Source organism: Acanthochromis polyacanthus, chromosome 1 (genome assembly GCF_021347895.1).
Source record: "Acanthochromis polyacanthus isolate Apoly-LR-REF ecotype Palm Island chromosome 1, KAUST_Apoly_ChrSc, whole genome shotgun sequence".
Taxonomy (NCBI): domain Eukaryota; kingdom Metazoa; phylum Chordata; class Actinopteri; family Pomacentridae; genus Acanthochromis; species Acanthochromis polyacanthus.
This window is the reverse complement of record NC_067113.1, coordinates 36090413-36112666: the sequence shown is the minus strand read 5'-3', so window position 1 is coordinate 36112666 and position 22254 is coordinate 36090413. Positions and strand designations below refer to the sequence as shown.

At 41.8% G+C, this 22254-nt stretch overlaps 1 protein-coding gene across 2 annotated transcripts in view; it reads right to left on the bottom strand.

The window, feature by feature from the left end:
* sptbn5 (spectrin, beta, non-erythrocytic 5) overlaps positions 1 to 22254 on the bottom strand; it is a 68671-nt gene that overhangs the window by 7489 nt on the left and 38928 nt on the right. The window contains exons 51-71 of one of the 2 annotated variants that reach the window (XM_051944467.1): positions 21838 to 21915; positions 21580 to 21752; positions 20840 to 20930; positions 20171 to 20317; positions 19904 to 20041; positions 18639 to 18806; positions 18335 to 18423; positions 17093 to 17279; positions 14626 to 14694; positions 14399 to 14542; positions 13576 to 13772; positions 13294 to 13498; positions 12267 to 12446; positions 12027 to 12182; positions 8379 to 8596; positions 7700 to 7889; positions 7186 to 7362; positions 4231 to 4338; positions 2866 to 4158; positions 1260 to 1328; positions 988 to 1071 (exon numbers count right to left, since the gene is read on the bottom strand). In XM_051944467.1, the coding sequence (XP_051800427.1) occupies positions 988 to 1071; positions 1260 to 1328; positions 2866 to 4158; positions 4231 to 4338; positions 7186 to 7362; positions 7700 to 7889; positions 8379 to 8596; positions 12027 to 12182; positions 12267 to 12446; positions 13294 to 13498; positions 13576 to 13772; positions 14399 to 14542; positions 14626 to 14694; positions 17093 to 17279; positions 18335 to 18423; positions 18639 to 18806; positions 19904 to 20041; positions 20171 to 20317; positions 20840 to 20930; positions 21580 to 21752; positions 21838 to 21915 (4161 nt within the window). Of the gene's footprint in view, positions 1 to 987; positions 1072 to 1259; positions 1329 to 2865; positions 4159 to 4230; positions 4339 to 7185; positions 7363 to 7699; positions 7890 to 8378; positions 8597 to 12026; positions 12183 to 12266; positions 12447 to 13293; positions 13499 to 13575; positions 13773 to 14398; positions 14543 to 14625; positions 14695 to 17092; positions 17280 to 18334; positions 18424 to 18638; positions 18807 to 19903; positions 20042 to 20170; positions 20318 to 20839; positions 20931 to 21579; positions 21753 to 21837; positions 21916 to 22254 lie in introns of those variants that run through there. The other variant, XM_022211960.2, reaches the window with a different exon arrangement.

The following is a 22254-nucleotide window of genomic DNA, read 5'->3' as shown; positions in this document are numbered from 1 at the left end:
CTCACAACTTGAAATAATCTAATTTATGAAAACTGTGTTTTAATTCTTTATTGTCTGAGACCCAAAACCGGCCACCGCTTTTATTTGGCTTATAAATCGCTAAAATGACGGAAATAATCATCGGATTGCTGCTATTGTGGACACATTTAGAGCGGATTAAAAGCATTTTAAAATGTTTGAAGTATTCTGATTCAAAATTAGTCAAAATTTGTCCAAAACTACAAACTAAATCAGTGGAAAATGGTAAAAAAAAAAAAAAAAAAAAATTAAAAACTGTCTGAAGTTACATTAACTTCCTTTAAATGACTAAAAACGGTCTAAAATGAAATAAATCTGTGCAGAATTGTTAAAAGAAATAATATAATAATAAATGCCTCAAAATGACAAACTTTGGCAGGAAAGTGCAAAAGTGACAAAACGGTCTGGAATTACACGAAATGATTCAAAAAGTGTCTGAAACTGAATAAATCTGCAGAAAAACAATGCAGCACGGCTCAGAAAGACAATTTTTGTCACTTTGGACAAACCTTTAGTCAACTTTGGACAATTTTATATCGCTATTGACAAGGTTTGGGTTATTTAAGACACATTTTAGTAATTTTTGAGGTATTTTGGGCAATTCTGGATGAGTTTTGAGTCATTTGTGATAATTTGTTACTTTGGACAATTTTCTGTTACAATGGACACGTTTTAGGTTATGATAGACAAGTTTTTAGTCATTTTTGGACAGTTTTTGAGGTATTTTGGACAATTAGACAGAGGGAGGTAGCATGGCTCAGAAACACCGAACATGGACACAGAAATATCTACAGTATGAGCTTAAAAACTAGTGTTTTATTTATTCTTAATATTTTGTGTCTAATGTTTTCATTGGTAGTTTTATCCCATTTTTTACATTTGTGTTCCGTTTATTTGGATCTTTACCTCAGAGAAGCTCTGACTCTAAACAAAGGCAGACTTCCTGATGTTATCTTGATATTTCCGTACCTCTGCAGCAGCTGCTTGGTCTTTAAACAGGCTCAGAGTTTGTCCTTGAAGAACAGCGAATACTTCCTCCCAGTGCTCCAGACCCTGAAACAGCAAACACCAGGTCAGAGACGGTTTGGAATGAAAACTTCTGATGTATTTAGAAACCTAAAGGGAACAGAACTTGAACTCTAAATGAAAAGATCTTTCATCTTTAATGGCATTAAGCTGTTTTTTAGTTGAATACTGTGATTTCTGTGTCTGATTTCTAACATTTCCAACCATCTTCTCACCTTGTTTCCTGCTTGTTTCAGTTTGATCTCCAGCGTTCCCTCCATTCTGATTGGCTGTCCGCCAGTCACCTGATCACAGAGAGCATGATGATGATTAACAGTCATGTGACCAGAAAGAGAGTTTTATCTCTTTAACTCTAGATTTGCTTTGATAATTTAAGCTGTGTAGATGCACATTTCAGGTGTGTGTGAAACCACAGTGGACATTTTAGAACCGATCATAGGATTCTTTCATCTTTTACTGCTTAAAAAAACTCAGTGATTTAAAAAAACAATTAAAAAAATACTCAAAATGATTGTACAAAATTTAAAAATCTGTACAATTTACCAAAATGAAAATGTGTCTCCCATCCTATTCAGGTGCATTGTGGGAAATGTAGGTGGTTTTTTGGAACTTGGTTCATAGTGTAGATATCACAGGATTTGCTGCTTTAATTTAGACCCTTTTTCAATCCATTTGTCCCACAACTTTCTGAATTTAAACACTAAATTGCTGCTGTGCCTCTTTAACAGCCCTTAATCAAAAGTTGACACCATGTTTGAACAGTCGTCACATTTTCCTTCCTGGCAGACGAAGCAGATTCTCCAATTTAGGTCGTGACGCCTTTTATTTGGTCGCTTTCTGGTAAATTCACTTAGTATGAGAGGGAACAAAGCGACAAATTTTTGTCAGAGTCAAAATGCAATGAACTGTCCTAAACCATAAAAACGCTGAGTACTGATGGAAGCAGAGCCTCCAGACGTGGAGCTGAACCAAACAGACACCAGACTGTAAAGGTAATAAAAAAACTCCACTTTCCATTTATCATCTTCAAACCATTTCTTTTTTCATTAAAAACATCAGTGGAATCTTGTAAACTAACTGATTTTAAAGGTTTAAAATCTTAAAAATTACTGAATATTTGGATGTTATGATCTGAACCGATATCGATTAAAAATGTGTCATTAAAAGCAGAAAATATAACTTTTTATGGCGGTTATTTTACAAAAATATCTTTGTCTTTAAGGTCCTGACTGTTTTTATTACAACACTGCTAATAAATAATAATGCTTCAGAATCAATGTCGATAATTATTTAAATATCCAAAACTGTAATATTTAAATTTTTTCCATTTTCTGTTTATTATCTTGAAAATAATTCATTTTATTTATTTATTTTTCATAAATCTAGCTGTGACACTGCATAAACAAGCTTAGATTTAAACGGTAAAAATATAACAAGACGACATGGTCATCAATATCCCCCCCACATGTGATGTCTATGAGTCTATATGCAGAATAGTGATAAAGGGCCATAACTCTGTTAAATATTATCGCACAGGCCTCATTTTCGAACCTGATCAAGGTGTCCATGGTGTGAAGCTACACACTAAATTTCGTAATCCTAGCTGTAATATTTTCCGAGAAAAGCTGTCCCCTTCATCTCGGACGGACGGAGGCCAAACCTATATCCCCCTTTTCCACTTCGTGGAGGCGGGGGATAATAATATGATAAATATTAATGAATATTTGATAATCGTGATAAAAGCTGATATTTTAAGGTCACCATCGTAGACATAATTTATCTTTCAGGACCTTTAAGGTGAATAACTGGAGCAGATCTTACCACAGGTGTTGGTGGTTCCTCAGGTAGATCCATCGTCTTCTGTTGCTGTGGAGGAGACGGAGCAGCCAGGTCATGTGACTCTGAATCCTCCTCTCTGATTGGTGGTGATGTCACCGGCTGAGAATCAGGAACATCAAACTGCTCCGGTGATTCAGGACGTCTTCCTGCAGCCGGTGGAGGAGGAGCCTCAGTGGGAGCAACCAGCTTCCTGATTAGTGGAGGGGAGTCAGGTGGGGTGGTGAGCTTCTTCACCTGGACCCGGGACTCGGAGCGACGTCCAGACGTCCCGTCTGAGGAGAAGAACCTGGGCTTTGGAGCCAGAGGAGGTTTGGATCTGGGTCGAAGGTCTGCAGGAGAGGAGGGAGATGAAGGAGGTCTGGATCTGAGGCGAGGTTCTGGAGGAGAGGAGGACGACTTAGGAGATGAAGGAGGAGACTGAGGAGATCTGGAACGAGGTTTTACCGGTGAGGAGGAGGGTTTATGAGACGAGGGACTTTTGGATCTCAGACGAGGTTCTGGACGAGAGGAGGAGGTTTTTGGAGATGGAGGAGATCTGGATCTGAGGCGAGGTTCTTGAGGAGAGGAGGAGGTTTCAGGAGAAGGAGGAGGAGACTGAGGAGATCTAGAACAAGGTTTAACAGGTGAGGAGCTTTTAGGGGATGAAGGATTTTCGGATCGGAGTAGAGGTTCTGGAGATGAGGAGGATGATTTTGGAGATGAAGGAGGTTTGGGAGGAAGAGATTGAGGAGGTCTGGATCGAGGTTTTACATGTGAGGAGGAGGATTTATGAGATGAGGGACTTTTGGATCTGAGACGAGGTTCTGGAGGTGAGGAGGAGGTTTTAGGAGATGAAGGAGGCTTGGGAGGAAGAGACTGAGGAGGTCTGGATCTAGGATGAGGTTCTACAGGTGAGGAGGTTTTAGGAGATGAAGGAGACTGAGGAGGTCTGGGACTGGATTGAAGCTCTTCAAGTGAGGAGGACTCAGAGGATGAAGAAGAAGAGGAGCGTCTGTTCCTGATTCTGTGGGCCACCACAACGTTGGGACGACCAGGAGGACTGCTGGCTGAAGCTGCAGGATGGACAGATGGACCCTGAGGACTGATGACGTCTGTCTTCTGTCTGAGCGTTCGGTCCGTCGGTCTGCCGATGCTCAGTCGACGTACGACGTCTCTGGAGGTCCTGGAGGTCTTTGGTTCTGATGGTTTTCTCCTCAGGGAGGAAACTCTGGCTGGAGGTCTTCTGTAGTGCAGATCTCTGTCCTCAGGTCCGTGAAGACCGAGTCTCTTCTCCCTCTGACAAAAAAAACAAAGACGTAAGTGGAGGAAATGATCGTTTTGAAGGCTTCAGGTTAGCCTCAAACCAACCTGAGTTTTCTTCTTCTGCAGAGCGATGAACTTCTCGCTCTGAGTCTGGATCATGGCCTCCAGGTCCTCCTGCCTCTTCAGCAGCTCCAACACATCCGACACAGAATCCTGCAGGAACCAGAACAACAGACTGGTTTACTGAAGGTTCCAAACATTTTAAAATGTTGGACAACCTTCCCATCGTGGTGGTGCATTTTCAGCTAAGGTATTTTCCATCAACCCTCGTGTCGTCCTGCGGGTCAAACTGACCCGTTTTAAAGTTTGAAAATGTGGAAAAAAAACAAACAAAAACAACATTTTCACAGTGAAACTTCTGATGTCCACATTTTCGGGAAATCTTTGAACATTTCTTGGTGGAAAAAGAAATGTTGAAAATGTTTCTATAAGAACATTCACAATAAAATCAACCAAAATCCGGCAAATTTCACTGGACTTTGGCTGATTTTTATGTGAATGTTCTTAAAGAAAATATCAGAAGTTTCACTGATATATATGGAATCTCTCTAGATATTTTTAGGACTTTTTGGGAAGATTTTGACTCATTTTTGGAAAATATTTTCAAGCATTTTCTTGCCATATTTGGGGGATATTTCTAAAAGTTCTGCAAATTTTCGGAAATTTGGGGACTTTTTTGCTGAATTTTTGGATTTTTTTCAGACAAGGAAACAATATCTTTTGGTGTCCGTAAATGAAGACAACAGGAGGGTTAATGTGTTTTCTGTGTGAGCTCAAAGTGACTCAGGAACCAAAAAGTCCAAACTAAGTTTAAAGACAAAAGCTTGAGACCTACAAAATGCCTAAAATTGTCCAAAAATTATTCCATAAGTCTTCAAAATACCTAAAACTTGTTGAAATGACAGAACTTGTCCAAAACAACTCAAAATGTGTCCAGTGGAAATGTTCAAAAGTGAAAGAGAAGATGTCCAAAATCACCCACAAATGTTTTAAAATGATTCATATTCTGCACAAAATTATTAAAAATTAATCTAAGATGATATAAAACCTCTAAAGTCAGTTTGGAATGTGTCCCAAAGATCACAACAAACATCCAAAATGACTCAAAAACTGCACAAATGGGAGGTAAAATAAAAATCTGTGCAGAATAACTCAGAATTGGTTAAAAATCCCTCAGATGTTGACAGAATGTCTCTAAATCCGTCCAATGAGTCACAAGTTGTCCAAAATAACAAAACATTTGTCTAAAAAAATTATTTAAAGCCCGGTCAGATTTGGTTAAAATATTCTGAATGACTAAAACATCTGTCCAAAATCAGTCAAAGGTTCAAAACAAAAATAATCTGTCCAGGTGAAGTCAGCTGACCTCTTCCTCTTCACCTGTCCTCCTCTTCCTCTCCACCTGTCCTCTTCCTCTTCACCTGTCCTCCTCTTCCTCTCTACCTGTCCTCCTCTTCCTCTTCACCTGTCCTCCTCTTCCTCTTCACCTGTCCTCCTCTTCCTCTTCACCTGTCCTCCTCTTCCTCTTCACCTGTCCTCCTCTTCCTCTCTACCCGTCCTCCTCTTCCTCTTCACCTGTCCTCCTCTTCCTCTCTACCTGTCCTCCTCTTCCTCTCTACCTGTCCTACCTGTCCTCCTCTTCCTCTCTACCCGTCCTCCTCTTCCTCTCTACCTGTCCTCCTCTTCCTCTCTACCTGTCCTCCTCTTCCTCTCTACCCGTCCTCCTCTTCCTCTCTACCTGTCCTCCTCTTCCTCTCTACCTGTCCTACCTGTCCTCCTCTTCCTCTCTACCCGTCCTCCTCTTCCTCTCTACCCGTCCTCCTCTTCCTCTCTACCCGTCCTCCTCTTCCTCTCTACCCGTCCTCCTCTTCCTCTCTACCCGTCCTCCTCTTCCTCTCTACCCGTCCTCCTCTTCCTCTCTACCCGTCCTCCTCTTCCTCTCTACCTGTCCTCCTCTTCCTCTCTACCTGTCCTACCTGTCCTCCTCTTCCTCTCTACCCGTCCTCCTCTTCCTCTCTACCTGTCCTCCTCTTCCTCTCTACCCGTCCTCCTCTTCCTCTCTACCCGTCCTCCTCTTCCTCTCTACCCGTCCTCCTCTTCCTCTCTACCCGTCCTCCTCTTCCTCTCTACCCGTCCTCCTCTTCCTCTCTACCCGTCCTCCTCTTCCTCTCTACCCGTCCTCCTCTTCCTCTCTACCCGTCCTCCTCTTCCTCTCTACCCGTCCTCCTCTTCCTCTTCACCTGTCCTCCTCTTCCTCTCTACCCGTCCTCCTCTTCCTCTCTACCCGTCCTCCTCTTCCTCTCTACCTGTCCTCCTCTTCCTCTTCACCTGTCCTCCTCTTCCTCTCTACCTGTCCTACCTGTCCTCCTCTTCCTCTCTACCCGTCCTCCTCTTCCTCTCTACCTGTCCTCCTCTTCCTCTCTACCCGTCCTCCTCTTCCTCTTCACCTGTCCTCCTCTTCCTCTCTACCTGTCCTCCTCTTCCTCTCTACCTGTCCTACCTGTCCTCCTCTTCCTCTCTACCCGTCCTCCTCTTCCTCTCTACCCGTCCTCCTCTTCCTCTCTACCCGTCCTCCTCTTCCTCTCTACCCGTCCTCCTCTTCCTCTCTACCCGTCCTCCTCTTCCTCTCTACCCGTCCTCCTCTTCCTCTCTACCTGTCCTCCTCTTCCTCTCTACCCGTCCTCCTCTTCCTCTCTACCTGTCCTCTTCCTCTTCACCTGTCCTCCTCTTCCTCTTCACCTGTCCTCCTCTTCCTCTTCACCTGTCCTCCTCTTCCTCTCTACCTGTCCTACCTGTCCTCCTCTTCCTCTCTACCCGTCCTCCTCTTCCTCTCTACCCGTCCTCCTCTTCCTCTCTACCCGTCCTCCTCTTCCTCTCTACCCGTCCTCCTCTTCCTCTCTACCCGTCCTCCTCTTCCTCTCTACCCGTCCTCCTCTTCCTCTCTACCCGTCCTCCTCTTCCTCTCTACCTGTCCTCTCCTCCTCTTCTCCTCCTCCTCACCCCGTAGTCTTCAGCGGTCAGCGTTGCTTCGTAGGAGCTCAGCCAGCGTTCGGCCTGGTCCAGCTCCTTCTGCAGGAGGCTGATCTCCAGCTCCTCCTGGTACAGCAGCCGACTCTCCTCCCAAACCTTCTCCAGCTGCAGCTCCAGATCCTCCAGGTCACAGATCCATTCCTCCACCTGGAGAAAAATTAACACGAGTCAGATCTTCTTCAGAGTGTTTCAGATTCATGCTGCTGCTTCTTTTTTTTGGAACTTAATTTTTTATTGAACACACATTTATATATACAAAAAAAAACATTTAGGAGATGCTTTCGTACTTCACAATAATAATACAGACAACACATTTGACAGTCTTTACATTTTCCATGGCATTCTTCCTTATTTCACTTTTTATAAGTCCATCTTATAGATCTCAATTCGACCTACTTATAGGTCGTTTCATTTGCCCCTGTGAAGAATACTTAAACATAAAACAACATTAATTCCATCAATTGTAGAATTGCTGCTGCTTCACCTCCTGAGACATGAAGTTTCTGTCCTCCATCAGCCGCCGTCCTTCGTCCTTCACAGCCTGAGATCTGCTGAGCTGCCGGTCCATCTGGACTCGGTACTCGTTGTGTTTTTTGATGAGCTGCTCGAGGTCGCTTCCCTCCAAACTCTTGATGTCCACCTTCACCAGGGACAGCATCTCCTTCAGCCAGGCCCTGAAACAGCAGAACATCTGGTCTTCAACTGATGGAAAGATTCAGCTCAGATGATTACTAGGAGATAAAAGTCATTCCATCAGTCAGTTTGAGTCATTTTGGACAAAGTTTGAGTGATTCTGGACAAAGTTTGAGTCAGTTTGGCAGAGATTTCAACATCTACAGTATGAGAAGACAACATTAGTTCCAGATTTTTAACATGTGAGGACAGCTGGAACACGTGAATCACCGACGACTGAAACACTAACATGCAGTTTTACTCTGACATCTGGGGCTGTTTATAGGTACTTTATCAGGAAATAATTACATTTACTACTTATGGTTATTAAGTTGCATATTTATTTACAAACCTGCATCTGGAAAACTCTTCTCTGAATGACGGAGAACAACCTGACGTTATTCTTCTGGATATATTGTGTTGCATGCCTGAGCTTTAAAATAAAGAAGCTCCAGAAGTGGTTCTGGACGTGAACTGCAGACAGAACCTACATGAGCTCGGAGCACTGGGAGAAGTATCTCTGGACGTCCTCGGCCTGGCCCAGTCTGGCCCGGCGCTGGGAGGATTTGTCCTGGATGCTGGTCCAGCAGCTCTGCAGCTCCTCCAGCCGCTGAGCCACCGAGGTTCTGACCCGAGGCTGCCGTCGGCTCAGAGCCCGGCCCGCCTCGCTGCACCGGGTCACCTCCTCTGAGATCAGCAGCAGGTCGGTCTGAAGGGAGACGGAGGCAGAATTCATTCATTCTGTTCATTCATTCTGATCGTTCATTCATTCATTCATTCTGACTGTTCATCGATCCTGATCATTCATTCATTCATCCTGATCGTTCATTCATCCATCCTGATCATTCATTCTGATCGTTCATTCATTCATTCATCCTGACTGTTCATCGATCCTGATCATTCATTCATTCATCCTGATCGTTCATTCATCCATCCTGATCATTCATTCATCCATCCTGATCATTCATTCATCCATCCTGATCATTCATTCATTCATCCTGACTGTTCATCGATCCTGATCATTCATTCATTCATCCTGATCGTTCATTCATTCATCCTGATCGTTCATTCATTCATCCTGATCATTCATTCATCCATCCTGATCATTCATTCATCCTGATCATTCATTCATCCTGATCATTCATTCATCCATCCTGATCATTCATTCATCCTGATCGTTCATTCATTGATCCTGATCATTCATTCATTCATTCAGATCGTTCATTCATCCATCCAGATCGTTCGTTCATTCATTCTGATCGTTCATTCATTCATTCTGATCATTCATTCATTCATCCTGATCATTCATTCATCCATTCAGATCGTTCATTCATCCATCCAGATCGTTCGTTCATTCATTCTGATCGTTCATTCATTCATTCTGATCGTTCATTCATCCATCCTGATCATTCATTCATTCATTCAGATCGTTCATCCTGATCGTTCATTCATTCATCCTGATCATTCATTCATTCTGATCGTTCATTCAGATCGTTCATTCATCCATCCTGATCATTCATCGATCCTGATCATTCATTCATTCATTCTGATCATTCATTCATTCAGATCGTTCATTCATTGATCCTGATCATTCATTCATTCATTCATTCAGATCATTCATTGATCCTGATCATTCATTCATTCATTCAGATCGTTCGTTCATTCATTCTGATCGTTCATTCATTCTGATCATTCATTCATTCATCCTGATCATTCATTCATTCATCCTGATCATTCATTCATTCATCCTGATCATTCATTCATCCATCCAGATCGTTCGTTCATTCATTCTGATCGTTCATTCATTCATTCTGATCGTTCATTCATCCATCCTGATCATTCATTCATTCATTCAGATCGTTCATCCTGATCGTTCATTCATTCATCCTGATCATTCATTCATTCTGATCGTTCATTCAGATCGTTCATTCATCCATCCTGATCATTCATCGATCCTGATCATTCATTCATTCATTCTGATCATTCATTCATTCAGATCGTTCATTCATTGATCCTGATCATTCATTCATTCATTCATTCAGATCATTCATTGATCCTGATCATTCATTCATTCATTCAGATCGTTCATCCTGATCATTCATCCATCCTGATCGTTCATTCATCCATCCAGATCGTTCCTCTGACAGCTCGTTAATCTGCACTGTATAAACATTCTTGCCTGTAATTTTTTGAGGATTTTACAGTTTTACAAGTTTTTGACAAATTACTGGTATCTCGTAAAATTCCCCCAAAAATTGTAAATTTACAATTCAACGGTAATAAAATAAACAAACTGTACATATATTATTTTGAACTGAAAAAGAGTAAATAAATGTTTTGCACCGTTAACTTACAGATTCTTTCCTGTTTTTTAAATTACAGATAACATCTAATCAGGGAAAAAGTGTTCATTTACGCTGACTGGAAAAAAACCTCATTAAAAATCTGTTTTTTACAAACAGTAACTCTTTCACAATTAGTTTCAGACTTTCACTTGTCTTGATGACTTTTTAAACAGTATATAAACTATTTTTCCTTCAAAAAACGAATTATCTTACTGCCTCACACTGATTTAGAATCTGTGATACTGGACCAGTAGGTTCATTCACTGATTATGGGGCAGCTAAAATATGAAACAAAGAAGCTGTCATCTAATATTCCAGACTCTGAATCAATGACATGATGAGAAATAACAGAAAAAGTTTCAGGTTTTATGTGTAATGGTTTAATTAATTCTCACAAACTGTTGTTCAAACAGCCTCAAGTTTGAATGTGAGAAAAAAAACTGCTAAAAGTTTGTCAACAGGCAATTTTTGGAAAATGTTACCTAGAGAATCAAGCTGTGATTTCACAGATATCTTTATAAACATCCATATTTTATGCTACAGAAATTTCAGACAAATCAGAGATGGTGGAGCAGAAATTATTTTAGAAAAGCGACAACTGGAAGGACTCAGTGCTTCAATTATTTGATCAGAATCTGAAAATATTTTATTGCCAAGTGAGCAAAGTTAAACAAGAGATCAACATGGTCAGTAAATGATATAAAATATAAAGACCTGAAAAAACGTAACAACCTAAACCATCTTGATAAAGAATTATGATGGAAAGACAAAAACAGCTTCAGCCACTCTGTGCATTTATATTATTCACAAAAACAAAATGTTGGATATACATACATATATAAAACTTCACATATATTATTTTAAACATCCAGATAGAGCTGGGCGATATGTCGAATTAATTCGATTTTATTTTTTCAATCGATGTGTAAAAATTAAATCTCAACATCGAGTTTAATGTTAATGTCCCTCTGCTATTTTTTTTTTTTACACACAGTCGCCATACCAGGAGGACTGGCGCTGTAGCACAGTCTACAGTCTCTTATAATTGAGTGATAGACGAAGAACACACAAACATATGACAGGGATACGCATGAGAGATGGAGGTGGAGAAAGGAGAAGAAAATGAGGAGGATATTGTGCAAAAAAAGGGTACCGTGACTTCAGTAGTATGGACTTGGTTTGATATGCGAGGTCGGACACGGAACAGACCGAGGTGTTGTGCAGAGTTTGTAAAAAGACGGTGAAAACGAAGGCAAGTAGCACAACAAATGTCTTTCAGCAGCTCAAGCAGAAGCACCCGGCAGAGTGGGAGCAAAGTGTCAGGCGTGGCCTTACATGCACCGAGGCCAGCTCCAAGAGCCTCACCCTAATGCATGCCCATGCAAGTTAAAATTACCTCAGGAATAACTACACTGCCTATACAGTTAAATGCTGACGTTTTGGCATTCAGTAAAAGATCCTATTTTTGAATAATGTTTAATTGTCTTTCTTTACACAGAAAAAAAAAATCGATTAAAATCGTTTATCGGATTTCGAGATTTAATTTTTTGGCTATAATCGCCCAGCCCTACATCCCAGATTTTATGACTAAAAGTTTCAAGTAAATCCAAGAAGGTGAAGCAGACGAACCCTGACGATTAGAGAGATATTATATATGTTTAGAAATAAGCCATAAACTAAAAATATTTGTACTGAGAATGAGCATTAAGTCGACTAACCAGCAGCTTTGTTACGAGCTTCTTTCTTTTCTCCTCCTTGCCCCTATAGTTTCCTGATTGTTCCGTCTTTTCTTACCTCCAGAGCCTCGTGTTGCCTCAGCAGAGTCTGGATCGCCTGCAGGTCGTGTCCCTGATCCTCCGAGTCCAGAACCGCCTCCTTCTCTAACATCCAGCCCTTCAGCTCGTCCACGTCGTGGTTGAACTGGTGGACTTCCCTCGCTGCCTGCAGGTTCTGGAGAACACGGGACACAAACCATCACTGTCCGCCTCCACCTGTCCAGAACCACCCTGCTGGCTCACATTTATGGATCTCTACCTGCTCTCTGGTTCTGATGCTGCCGTTCAGTTCGTCCCACAGCCGGCTCAGAGCGTCGTCCCTCCTCCGGGCCTGACCGTCCTGCTGCAGCCCCCGACCCAGCTGCTGCACCGAGGTCAGCCGGCTGCGACCCAGACCGGACACCTCCGACACCAGAACCTCCAGCTTCTTCTGGAGGACCTGCAGGTGGACGGAGGGACATGTGGTTTCAGTGTCGGAGCTACAAAGTGTAACCTGAATATTTTCCATCTCAGTGTTAAAAGTCGGCTTTTTTTTACTTTTAAATACTAGTGAATATTTAACATATTACACACTGGAAACTTATGTATTTTAAACCATAAAATGTGGTTTGATTACTAATAGAAATCCCAAAACCAGCTGGCAGGTTTAGAAGATTACTTTAAAGATGTCTGTTCACTAACGAACTGTCATTTTGAACAAAGCTTGAGTCATTTTGGACAAAGTTTGAGTCATTTTCGACATTCAAAAAAGGGGTATAAGGGGTATTTTAGCAATTCCTTTATCTGGTCTGCACGTATTTCAGACAATTTATGCATTTTGTGACATTTATTGAGCCAGTTTGCACAATTCACAACTAATTTTCAGAGAAGTTAGAGTAAATTTGGACTAATTTTGAAAGTTCTTTTGGCCATTTTTGCAATTTTTGAGTTATTATGGATGAGCTTCAAATATTTTTTAGATTTAAATAACTTTATTAATGCCTGGAGGGAAATTTAGGTTGTTACAGCAGCTGGATATTCAATAAAGGAGGAAACAATAAGATACTACAGAATATTAGGGTAGAAAGTGAAGACAAAATAAATAAGATAAAATAAAAAATACATAAGATATAATCTAGAAAAAACTCAGATTATACAAGAGTGACAGTATTTTTCTTTTCGTTTTTTTAAACAGAGTAGACAGAAATGTTTAAACGACATCAGAAGGTGCAGTAAAATAACCTAATCTCAGCTTAAAATCATGAGTTTTCAGTCTACATGTCTGATTATTTAGCCTCCTGTCTCACCTCCACATCCTCCAGATCTTGTCCACAGTCCTCAGACTCTGCCACCGTCCTCCTGGAGGTCAGCCATGTTTGTAGTTCTTTGGCCTCTCTCTCGTACACGTAGAGGCGGAGCTGATCCTCCAGGGCGGCGCGACGACACGCAGACAGTTTGAGGAGAGTCTCAAATTTTTCTAGGACGGCGGGGAGAGACTCGCTGACCAGACGGCTGAGAGAGAAACACGGTGAGGAGTTTTAATTTACGTTTTAGACTTTAAAATAAAGATCTGTTGGAACACGACCGACCTGTCTGGATGTCGGAGGTGCTGCAGCGACGCTCCGTTCTCCTGCAGCTTCTCCACCGTCCTCCTCTGGTTCTCCAGCTCCACATCCACAGAGTCCAGCCTCCTCAGCAGAGCCTCCGTCGCCTCCTCAGTCCTCCCACAGTCCCGGGACTCCAAACCGACTCGCTGCTCCTCCAACCAGATCTGCATCTCCGACAGCTGAACACAGAAACACGAATGAATAAGAACCCAGGTTTATGCTAGCATTTACTTTACTGTGTAAAAAATGTTTACTTTATTTGTGGGACGAAGGGAATACATTTGACACTAAATGTGTGAAAATTTCCAATGCACGTTTCCACTACAGCTATGAAATTCGTAACGCAACTTCAACTTGTCAGAACGCACAAAAAAGCTGAAAACACAACAGGAAGTCACTCATTTTGAATTATGCGTCATATTTTGGACAATTTCATGTCATTTTTTCACATTTTCAAAAGCTATAAACTCAAACATGGTAACCCCGACAGCTCAAACTTGACCAGGATGTACACCAGGCATGGGTTTTTTACAAAGTTTGAGTCATGCTAGACAACGTTTGAGTCATTCTAGACAACGTTTGAGTCATTCTAGACAAAGTTTGAGTCACGTCGGACAAAGTTTGAGTCACGTCGGACAAAGTTTGAGTCACGTCGGACAAAGTTTGAGTCACGTCGGACAAAGTTTCATTATCAGACGCTACAGTTCCAAGTCTCCAACGATTCTCCCACCAAGGCTGAAGTAGATTAGACAGTTATCGACAAATGGAAAGAACACACACACAAACAATAAAACAATGGTGTTACTTCTGTGAGGAAGGTGTGGATGTTCAGCGCCTCCTGCAGGAGCTTCCCCTTCTTCTCCGCCTCCTTCAGCAGCTTCTCATGGAGACTCTTCAGCTCCTCCAGACGCTCTCGGATGTCGTGAGACGCGAAGTGTCGACCCCTGACCTGAAAGAGTCGATTATACGAAGATTAGAGCTTCAACCAGGCCTGAATGTGTTGCTGAAATCAAACAGCTGATAGGTCCTCACCAGACTGTGTCCCGCCTCCTGGACAGCCTGGACCAATGGGGTGCGACCTGAGATCTCCTGCATCACAGCCTGGAAAAAAAATACGACATTCACCATCCAACGCTAGAGTTACCATCTGAAGCTACATTTACATTCTAACACTACATTTACCCTCTGAAGCTACATTTACATTCTAATGCTACATTTACCCTCTGAAGCTACATTTACATTCTAACGCTACATTTACCCTCTGAAGCTACATTTACATTCTAACGGTACATTTACCCTCTGAAGCTACATTTACATTCTGACACTACATTTACCATCTGAGCTACATTTACATTCTAACGGTACATTTACCCTCTGAAGCTACATTTACATTCTGACACTACATTTACCCTCTGAAGCTACATTTACATTCTAACACTACAGTTACCCTCTGAAGCTACATTTACATTCTGACACTACATTTACCCTCTGAAGCTACATTTACATTATAACGCTACATTTACCCTCTGAAGCTACATTTACATTCTAACGGTACATTTACCCTCTGAAGCTACATTTACATTCTGACACTACATTTACCCTCTGAAGCTACATTTACATTCTAACACTACAGTTACCCTCTGAAGCTACATTTACATTATAACGCTACATTTACCATCTGAGCTACATTTACATTCTAACGGTACATTTACCCTCTGAAGCTACATTTACATTCTGACACTACATTTACCCTCTGAAGCTACATTTACATTCTGACACTACATTTACCATCTGAGCTACATTTACATTCTAACGGTACATTTACCCTCTGAAGCTACATTTACATTCTGACACTACATTTACCCTCTGAAGCTACATTTACATTATAACGCTACATTTACCCTCTGAAGCTACATTTACATTCTAACGATACATTTACCCTCTGAAGCTACATTTACATTCTGACACTACATTTACCCTCTGAAGCTACATTTACATTCTAACACTACAGTTACCCTCTGAAGCTACATTTACATTATAACGCTACATTTACCATCTGAGCTACATTTATATTCTAACGGTACATTTACCCTCTGAAGCTACATTTACATTATAACGCTACATTTACCCTCTGAAGCTACATTTACATTCTAACGCTACATTTACCCTCTGAAGCTACATTTACATTCTGACACTACATTTACCCTCTGAAGCTACATTTACATTCTGACACTACATTTACCCTCTGAAGCTATATTTACATTCTGACACTACATTTACCCTCTGAAGCTACATTTACATTCTAACACTACAGTTACCCTCTGAAGCTACATTTACATTCTGACACTACATTTACCCTCTGAAGCTACATTTACATTCTAACACTACAGTTACCCTCTGAAGCTACATTTACATTATAACGCTACATTTACCCTCTGAAGCTACATTTACATTCTGACACTACATTTACCATCTGAAGCTACATTTACATTCTGACACTACATTTACCATCTGAAGCTACATTTACATTCTGACACTACATTTACCCTCTGAAGCTACATTTACATTCTAACGCTACATTTACCATCTGAAGCTACATTTACATTCTAACACTACATTTACCATCTGAAGCTACATTTACATTCTGACACTACATTTACCCTCTGAAGCTACATTTACATTCTAACGGTACATTTACCCTCTGAAGCTATATTTACATTCTAACGCTACATTTACCCTCTGAAGCTACATTTACATTATAACGCTACATTTACCCTCTGAAGCTACATTTACATTCTAACGCTACATTTACCCTCTGAAGCTACATTTACATTCTGACACTACATTTACCCTCTGAAGCTACATTTACATTCTAACGGTACATTTACCCTCTGAAGCTATATTTACATTCTGACACTACATTTACCCTCTGAAGCTACATTTACATTCTAACACTACAGTTACCCTCTGAAGCTACATTTACATTCTGACACTACATTTACCCTCTGAAGCTACATTTACATTCTAACACTACAGTTACCCTCTGAAGCTACATTTACATTATAACGCTACATTTACCCTCTGAAGCTACATTTACATTCTGACACTACATTTACCATCTGAAGCTACATTTACATTCTGACACTACATTTACCATCTGAAGCTACATTTACATTCTGACACTACATTTACCCTCTGAAGCTACATTTACATTCTAACGCTACATTTACCATCTGAAGCTACATTTACATTCTAACACTACATTTACCATCTGAAGCTACATTTACATTCTGACACTACATTTACCCTCTGAAGCTACATTTACATTCTAACGCTACATTTACCATCTGAAGCTACATTTACATTCTAACGCTACATTTACCCTCTGAAGCTACATTTACATTCTGACACTACATTTACCCTCTGAAGCTACATTTACATTCTGACACTACATTTACCATCTGAAGCTACATTTACATTCTGACACTACAGTTACTACCTGGTGTTTGTGGAGCAGCTGCTGGATGCTGCTCAGTGAACTCCCCCAGTCTGTGGCCGTGATGGAGGGCAGTCTGTCGCTCAGCCAGGCCACCTCCTCCTCCAGGTCTCTGTAGAACTGGAACAGAACCTGCCAGGCCTCCAGGGTCTCCCGGCGGTTCTGCATGGGCTCCGACAGACCGTTGTACCTGATAGAAGATTCATGTTAACACCTCTGAGCACCATGTGTGGCTGCTATTTCAATAACAATACAGAGGAATCTACTTACACCTCACCACTGTGAACTACGGATTTATTTATTCTCCACGCTACATAAATCAAGTACACAGCATTATTATTGTCACTAATTATGTAAATTAAACACCAGCAACACTCAGTACTGATCATACTATCACCCAGCTATTTAACACGCTGATACACCCATCAGCCACAACATTATGATCACAGACAGGTGGAATAACGTTGAACAAATAGGTTCTATGGAGTTCTGCTGGAAAACCTTGGATCCTGATGTCCGCGTTGATGAGAGTTAGACACCCAAATAAACGTTGTCCCAGAACACTACTCCATGCAAATGGAAGTCCTAAATGTCACTGGTCTACCCCCACAGGAAGACCCACCCCACCACATAAACACAGGAAACAATCAAGAACATCTTGGGGAACATGACACCCAAGATGTTGATTTGACCTCCAAACCTCCTAGACCCCATTCTGATCAAACAACAGGATGCACCCAAAGGATCTACCACCAACATCCTGGTCCAGAACCCAAAGGACACTCTGAGGTCCTTCTGGTTCAGAGCACTTCTGACCATACACAATATCAGATAGGTGGTCACAATGCGACGCCTGATCGGTGCAGGTTTCCAGTTTGCATTCTGACTTTCTGTTCTCCAATAATACTTTTGATGTGACCATGAAGCACTCATTTCCTGTTTCTGCAGTAGTATGTGGCCTTTCTCTTTTGCACGATATTCTGTCTGTTCTGCATCAGTCCTTTGTTGCAACATGACAAAATCTGAAGATCTGCTACGATCCAATGATTCTCTTTCACCTTGTAAGGTGTTTTTAAGGGTACCTTTATTTTCAAGTTCTATCCTATAAGGGCTACTTCAACGGCCAGTGTTGGGCTTCTAAAGATTAAATAAAAGTCGTGCTGCTCTTCATATAAACTTACAGATGTACAACCCCCACCATACAGCAGACTAATCACAGTACAACAGGTTAGCTTGTTAGCATACTTGTTGATGGTATGAGCCACTCTGGTCTGGATCTCCTCAGCCAGGAAGTTTCCCTGAGAGTGGAAGCTCTTCGCCGTCTCCACCAGACCCTGAACAAAAAACAAAATAAAATGAATGTATATCCTCTAAAAACGTCTCTACAGTGAAGCACGGTGGTGGCGGCATCATGCAATGGGGCTGCTTCTGAACAACTCCCCAGTTTAAAGAAAACAGTCCAAAGATGCACTCCTAAGGAACCCCTACAGTATTGAACCTTAAGCCAAAGATCTGAAGTTTTAAAACCACAAAGATGAACATGGATCACCTGGATTCGGTCCCGGTGTCCGTCCACTTCCTCCTCCAGGCCCTGCAGAGCCTTCAGCAGCCTGTTGACAGAAGGTAAGTCACTGCCACAGTCCTCATTGGTCAGTTCTCTCTCCACTGATGCAACACACTGCTCCATGTCATCCAATGATCGCTGGAACTGCAGCGCCTGAAGACACAAACAACACTGAGTCCTTTCAGTAGTTTACTACCCTCACTGCTGACAGAAAGCGTTTCAAATGTTTAATTTTAGGTCAGCGTTAGCTTTGAGTTTCCTTAGCTTTAGTGTACATGAGGTTAGGTTTATGTGAACATCAGATTTAGGTTAAAGCTACAGTTAGCTTAAGGTTACCTTGGGTCTAGCACGCATTAGATTAAAGTTAACAGTAGGTTTATGGTCTGTGAAGTTTAAGGCATCTTCTGTTGGGTTTAGGGTTAGACTAGGTTTAGGATGCATTAGATTGGGTTTAAGTTAATGTAAGAATCAGGATATTTAGGTTATGTTTATGTTAACATTAGGTTTAGTGTGTGTTACGTCAGATTTAAGTTAAAGTCAGGTTTAGTGTATGTTAGGTTTAAGTTAATGTGAGGTTCGGTTTACATTACATTACATTAATAATAAGTTTAAAGTAAATCAGGTCAGATTTAAGTTCAAGACAGGGTAAGATTACGTTAGGTTACATTTGAGGTAACTTTAACAATAGGTTCAGTTTAGGTGAAGTTAAGTTTAGGTCAATGCTAGGTTAAGGTTAGGTCAATGCTAGGTTAAGGTTAGGTCAATGCTAGGTTAAGGTTAGGTCAATGCTAGGTTAAGGTTAGGTCAATGCTAGGTTAAGGTTAGGTCAATGCTAGGTTAAGGTTAGGTCAATGCTAGGTTAAGGTTAGGTCAATGCTAGGTTAAGGTTAGGTCAATGCTAGGTTAAGTTCAGGTCAATGCTAGGTTAAGGTTAGGTCAATGCTAGGTTAAGGTTAGGTCAATGCTAGGTTAAGTTTAAGTCAATGCTAGGTTAAGTTTAAGTCAATGCTAGGTTAAGGTTAGGTCAATGCTAGGTTAAGTTTAGGTCAGTGCTAGGTTAAGTTTAAGTCAATGCTAGGTTAAGTTTAAGTCAATGCTAGGTTAAGTTTAAGTCAATGCTAGGTTAAGGTTAGGTCAATGCCAGGTTAAGTTAGGTTTAGGTACAGGGTACTTTAGGTTTAAGTTAAGATTGGATCAGTTCAGGTGTAAAGATCAGATTTAGTAACAAACATGCATGAATGGTTGTGAACCTGGTAGGCTTCCTGCAGTCGGGTCTTCTTCTCCTTGCAGTTTTGAATCAGAGCGTCCCAGCTGTCCATCAGCTCTCTGAGTCGAGGTCCAACCTTCACATCAGCTGATCGAGACTCAGACAGAAGCTTCTCTCCCTCCTGTAGCAGTCAGACACATGAAGGATCAGATTCATCCAAACAATATGGATAAACAACTGAAGTGTTGAGGAAAAACCTCTATGAAATAAAAAAAACAACTGGATTTCACCAGACTGATCAGTTAAACACCTTAGTGAGGGCATCCACTCTGTAGCGGTTAGCGAGGATCTCAGCCTCGAAGCTCTGATGTTTCAGCAGTTTGGCCTGAAGGTTGGTTGGTTCCCTCCAGCTCTCATCCAACGCCACGGCATTACGCTCATTCAGCCAAACACACACCTGGAGAACACACACCGTCACTACACACACCTGGAGAACACACACCGTCACTACACACACCTTCACTACACACATCTTCACTACACACACCTGGAGAACACACACCTTCACCACACACACCTGAAGAACACACACCGTCACTACACACACCTGGAGAACACACACCGTCACTACACACACCTTCACTACACACACCTTCACCACACACACCTGGAGAACACACACCGTCACTACACACACCTGGAGAACACACACCGTCACTACACACACCTTCACTACACACACCTTCACCACACACACCTGGAGAACACACACCGTCACTACACACACCTGGAGAACACACACCGTCACTACACACACCTGAGAACACACACACCTGGAGAACACACACCGTCACTACACACACCTGAGAACACACACACCTGAGAACACACACACCTGGAGAACACACACACCGTCACTACACACACACCTGGAGAACACACACACTTTGAGAACACACACCTGAGAACATCAGGTTACCTGGTAACTGCTGGATAAAAACTGCTGCAGCTGCAGGGAACGATCCAGAGCTTTATGACGAGATCTGCTCTGCTGCTGCAGCTGACTCCGCCTACACAGGTGAGCAGACACACAGGTAAACACAAGCATTTTAAAATGCCACACTTCAAAGAGTAAATGGAAGAGACAAAATTCTAAACGGTAAATATCAGACCGGATGGAAAAAATTTAGTCTGAACTACTCTGAACTTTTACAGAAGCTGCGTGTCCATAACATTTTTAATTTGCTTTTTAAAAGATTGCATTAGAAAAAGAAAAATCAAAACCATTTTCCTCTTTTTTTCCCCAGAAGTTGTCCCATTCTCTTTGGGTGAATTTCTATTTATTTAATAAAGAGTTACTGAGCTTCACTGGAATAAGTTCTGACATCATAAACATTCAAGTCACATGACCAATCAGCTGCTTCTGCATTGAACATGGCCGACACCATGTGACAGGAAATGACATCATGACTGACTAAAAACAATTCCTGAAGACTTCTGTGTTTTGACAAAAATGTGCTTCAGTTTTGTTTTAGTTCAGGTTTTTGCATTTTTAATGTTTAGATCATCTGAGCCCTCTCCACCTCCGTGCACGGTTACCATGGTGACAGCTGCTATAGTTCATTATTATTCAGCTGTTAATTCAAACATGACTGCAGCATCAGACTGACTAAACGTTCCCTCTCAGGTGTGATGGTCAGGGTTATTTCTTGTCCCTACCTGCGGTTCAGCGCTCTGCTCTTGGTCCGGATGTTGTCAGCGTCGTAGTGTTTCTGCTGGATCATGGTCTGGCCCAGTTTGTCCACCTGGTCCAGCTGCTCCCACTGAGCCTCCAGAGCCTCCTCAAACTGGACCTGCTTCCTCTGCAGCGTCTCCACCTCCATCACAGAGTTCTGGAGGAACAAACACAGCAGATCTGAGTCAGCCTCGGTGTTTCCTGTGTCGGGTTATTTACCACAAGAAGTCCTCCCTCCTCACCCCGAGGTCCTGGTTGGAGATGAAGGCCTCGTTGCTGCTGAGCCAGCTCTCACACTGCTCCACTGAGGACAGGAACATCTACAGAGACAGGATCATCAATGGAGCTGAGTTAATGAAACTAAACCAGACAGAAGCTAGATGATGCGGAGGGAGCAGGACCCCTCAGTTATCATACTCAATAAAACCAGTAACTATCAGCCATCAGCCACATAACAGTCTGAGACTAAAATAAAACATGTTAACTGACAGACCGCATGTTCTCTGCATCATACAGGTTTGATTTAACATGAGAACAAGACCAGAACCCCCTGCACACGGTTATATAAATAAATCTAAATTATGAACGCAGAAATATTTTAACCCTCTAAACTCTAAGCAACAGACGTTATTTAAGACACTCGTATTTTTCTTCCCTGT